We start from the raw sequence: 4,270 nt of genomic DNA, 5'->3' as shown, positions 1-4,270 counted from the left end.
AACTGTGTTATGCGATCACCGGACCAGTCTGATTACAGATCAAAAGAGAAGGGAGATAAAGAGAGAGATATTTGGGAGTGGTTCTCCTGGGGTTCCTTCATCTGTGTTGTGGTAAAAAGGGCTGCCTGGTTCAACGTCCCGTACGAAAATATCCATTCAGCGCTGACTCACGGCGGCACAAAGGAGCAGAAAGCATTCATAATGCATAAAGAGACGCGCCACCAAACTGCAGAGCAGCACAACGGCCACCGAAACCGGTTCCGTTTGAACTCGCTCTGGGACTGTCTGGCATCATTCAAAGACCCAGGAACCTTTATTCACATAGGCCGTGTTTATCAGGGCCCATTGAGTAGCATTATCAACACAAGGGCATTGTGTAGTGTGTGTGTGTGTACGTGTGTGTGTATGCGTCAGTGTGGTGTGAGCGTGTTAACATGTGTCCTTTGATTTTGTGTCAACACTTGTGTGCCCGTGTGTGTACGTGCATGTGTGAGTTTGTGTGTGTGTCTGTGTGCGTTGGTTTGTGTGTATGCGTGTTTGTGTGTGTGTGTGTGTGTACACACACGTGTATATGCCCATATCTACTCACAGTGACAGGGAGTTCTCTCTCACTGGAGCTCAGCAAGCTGTTGATTGTACAGTGAAACAGCTGGTCATTGTGGAAGCTGATGTCACACGTGTAGGAGCCAATCAGCACTGAATACTCCTCGGGAGCCAGCTCCAGATCACTCGGCGCTTTCTGTGGGCAGAGGAGAGAAAGAAGCAAAAATGAAGCCCACAATAAAAACACGATAGTGCAGGTGGGCCTGGTTGGAGCAGACACAGATAACGCTGACACACATATCTTGCTTGTTTTTGTTCTGCAGAAAGAGCCACACAGAGGCACACACGCATCAAGGCGCAGGCTTTTGCCTCGGCGAGAGGCGGGCGGGCGAGGGGCAGCGCCCCTGACAGCCAGGACCGGCTGCGGCAGGAGGCACGCCTGTCACCGTGCTGTCACACTGAGGCGCCCGGCGCCCGAAACCCTTCTACAGCCTGGCCCCCAGTTCAGCTTAACACAGCACACCAGCCATCTCCCCTGCCCCCCTCTCCTCCCCACCTTGTCGTCTTCTCCTCCTCCTCCTCCTCCTCCTCCTCCTCCTCCTCCTCCTCCTCCTCCTCCCTATCATCCCTCTCCTTCACCTCCTGCTTCTCCTCCTCCTTCTCCCCCCTCTCCTCCCCCTCCTCCCTACCTCCTCTTCACCTCCTAATCCTCCCACTCCTCCCTCTCCCTCCCAGCCTGCCTCTCCTCCTCCCTCTCCTCCTCCCTCTCCTCCCTCTCCTCCCTCTCAATCCTCACCTCCTTCTTCTCCCACTCCTTCCCCTCCTGCCTCTCCTCCTCCCTCACCTCCTCTCTATCCTTCTCCTCCCCCTCCTCCTCTTCCCTCTCCTTCTCCCCCCTCCTCCTCTTCCCTCTCCCCCTTCTTTTCTTTCTCCCTTCCTCTCTCCTTCCTCCCCACCTCCTCTCCTCCTCCTCCTCCTCCTCCTCCCACTCTGCCGCTTCAACATGGCCAGGGAACTTTCTACAAACAATCCCCCTGACAGTCTTCCCTGATGCCTCAGCCCAAAAATAACATTTGCAGGGCTCTAACTGGGAGTCTTCGGGAACCATAGCTCTAGGGCTCTGTCTTTTTATACTCGACACAGTGTTGGGTGCCATCAGTGCCTCTCTTCCCACAGCCAAATGGTGGTTTGGATGAAACCCGATGATTCCAAGCCTCTAGCTCTCAGGGCTACCTATTTAGCAGTACATGTCTGTAATAACATTAGAATATAAGGCTCAAATGTAACCCTCAGTTTCACAGAGGAGCAGAATCCATAACAGGCCCTGCTGTGTTTGGTATATTTACCAATTTGTGTGTGTGTGTATGTGTGTGCCTCTTATATATATATATAAATATATATCTGTTTAAGCCTATTAACCTGTGTGTACCTGGTATCAGATGTCGATAATATTAGTGCGTGAATGAGGAAAGCATGTGTGTTCTCGCCCTCTGAACACATCCCCAGGGATGTGTTCAGTCCTCACAGCAGGACGCCTTCCCTAGGACTCTGTCAACAAACACTTCCTTACCCAAATGATCACGCACACACTCCCCCACACACACACACACACACACACACACACACACACACACACACACACACACACACACACACACACACACACACACACACACACACACACACACACACACACACACACACACACACACACACACAGATACAGACACACATTAACATAAACGTGCTCGAAATCAAAGGCTGTGCACACTCACGAAAACACCGGCACGCAGACACATAGCCACGTACATGAACACACACCGACCTACTTGAACACAAACCCACTTACACAAACACAAACCTGACACACACACACCCATGCACATATGTTTGTACACCTTTACATCCTCGCATTGAAGCTAAAACTAGTGGGAAGCTGGAAAAAGCAATGAAAGCAATCGTCTGGAAAACAAAACCCACCCACATTCCAGCTCACATTCCCAATATAGCATCTGACAGTGGAGCAGCTTCCATTAGATAAACAGCCATTCTCTCGACTACAACAAGACTCCAGCCCCCACAACGCCCCACTCCTCCAGGTCCGCTGCAAAGTGGAATCCACCATCTTAATTAAAAAGGAAATAACACAAGTGTGGCCTATGTAGACAAGCTTAGCCAGCACTTCCTGCAGGGGCCTCATCCTGACACACTTGCATGCACAATAACACCTGCCACACCCACACACACATACCGCATACACACGCACACACACACACACACACACACACGCAAAGACCCATAGAGGCAGTCCTGCCACGTTCATACACTCATGTGCACTCTGTCATGCAAACACGCCCAAACACACACAGGTACACACACACACACACACACACACACACACACACACACACACACACACACACACACACACACACACACACACACACACACACACACACACACACACACACACACAACACACACACACACACACACACACACACACACACACACACACGCACACACGCACACGCGCACACGCACACACGCACACACGCACACACGCACACACACACGCGCAAAGACCCATGGAGGCAGTCCTGCCACGTTCAAAGTCTTATTGAAGCCACTAGCCAGTCTGTGTGTCCACTGAGCCCATATTGATGAATACTAGAGCCAGCTCCCCTCTGGCGGGTAGGGTCCAGGCAGACAGGTGCTTATGTCAGCCAGAACCGGCCAACACACCACCTCCCAGTAAGCCGGCGTCGGCCCCTCCCCCTAAGAAGCCAACAGGGTGCCGGGGCCACAAGCCTTTGATGTGTTTCATGAGTGGCTGCTTCACGGGGGGAACATGAAGGGAGGAATTCAGCCATGTCTGCTCCTCACAGCTAAGGGCAGCCCTCGTCACAGCGGAGAGGCAGCTAACCCCCCCCCCCACCCCCTCCAGCCGGACCACCTCTCTGTAAGGTCCCCATCTGATCTCTCTCCCTAATGCCTGTGTCCACCTGTCTCCTCCCGCCATCCCCCTGCTCCTCCTCCTCCTCCCCGCTGACCTTTTCCCTTTTTTTTTTTTTTTCTTCCTCCCGTCGGCGCAGATCAAAGGATGGGGATGGGGAGGGAGGGGGGGCGGGGGGTCGGGTGATGGACTCACGTTGATGACGAGCGTGAGAGGCTCCCCCGGGTGGTGTTTGATCAGGTTCTCCTTGTTGGCGGTGGAGAACTGCGGGTCATCCACGTAGTCCATCAGGAAGTGGCCGCCGGCCTCCTCCTCGTCCTCCCCCTCCTCCCCCTCCTCCTCCCCCTGGTAGGCGGAGGCGGGGCTCTCCCGGGTGTACAGCACGCCGTTCAGGAAGAACTGCAGCGCGGTCTGGTGCGATCGGTCCGCCGCCGGGGAGAGGCAGGTGATCATGGTGGGGGAGCGCACCGCGCAGTCCTGAGGAGGGGGGGGGGGGGGGGGGGGGGGAGTGAAAGGAGGAGGGGGGAGGGGGGAGAGGAGGTGAATGGAGGAGGAGGAGAAAGAGCAATGAGGAATAAGAGGAGGAGTAGGAAGAAAAGGAGGACATGGTCAGGTAATACACTTAAAATATCAGTCTCTTATTTAGACGTGGAGTGAACCAGTTAAACCTATTGTCATTGTAACCCACCACAGATGACTATTCTCCCAATTGTATAATAGCGCCTGCAGTTCCATCTCTTACTCTTCATAATTTTTCCCATTCACCACAAG

General features: G+C 53.5%; 1 protein-coding gene across 1 annotated transcript in view; it reads right to left on the bottom strand.

Annotated features, from left to right (window-relative positions):
- Positions 1-439: 439 nt before the first annotated feature.
- plxnd1 (plexin D1) overlaps positions 440-4,270 on the bottom strand; it is a 47,671-nt gene continuing 43,840 nt past the window's right edge. Inside the window, exons 18-19 of the mRNA XM_056592870.1 lie at positions 3,695-3,976; positions 440-739 (exon numbers count right to left, since the gene is read on the bottom strand). Coding sequence (XP_056448845.1) covers positions 455-739; positions 3,695-3,976 — 567 coding nt within the window. The 3' untranslated portion in view covers positions 440-454. The remainder of the gene's footprint in view (positions 740-3,694; positions 3,977-4,270) is intronic.

Source organism: Gadus chalcogrammus, chromosome 1, assembly GCF_026213295.1.
Source record: "Gadus chalcogrammus isolate NIFS_2021 chromosome 1, NIFS_Gcha_1.0, whole genome shotgun sequence".
Classification (NCBI taxonomy): domain Eukaryota; kingdom Metazoa; phylum Chordata; class Actinopteri; order Gadiformes; family Gadidae; genus Gadus; species Gadus chalcogrammus.
The sequence above is the reverse complement of the archived record's forward strand: the minus strand, read 5'-3'. Positions and strand labels throughout refer to the sequence as shown.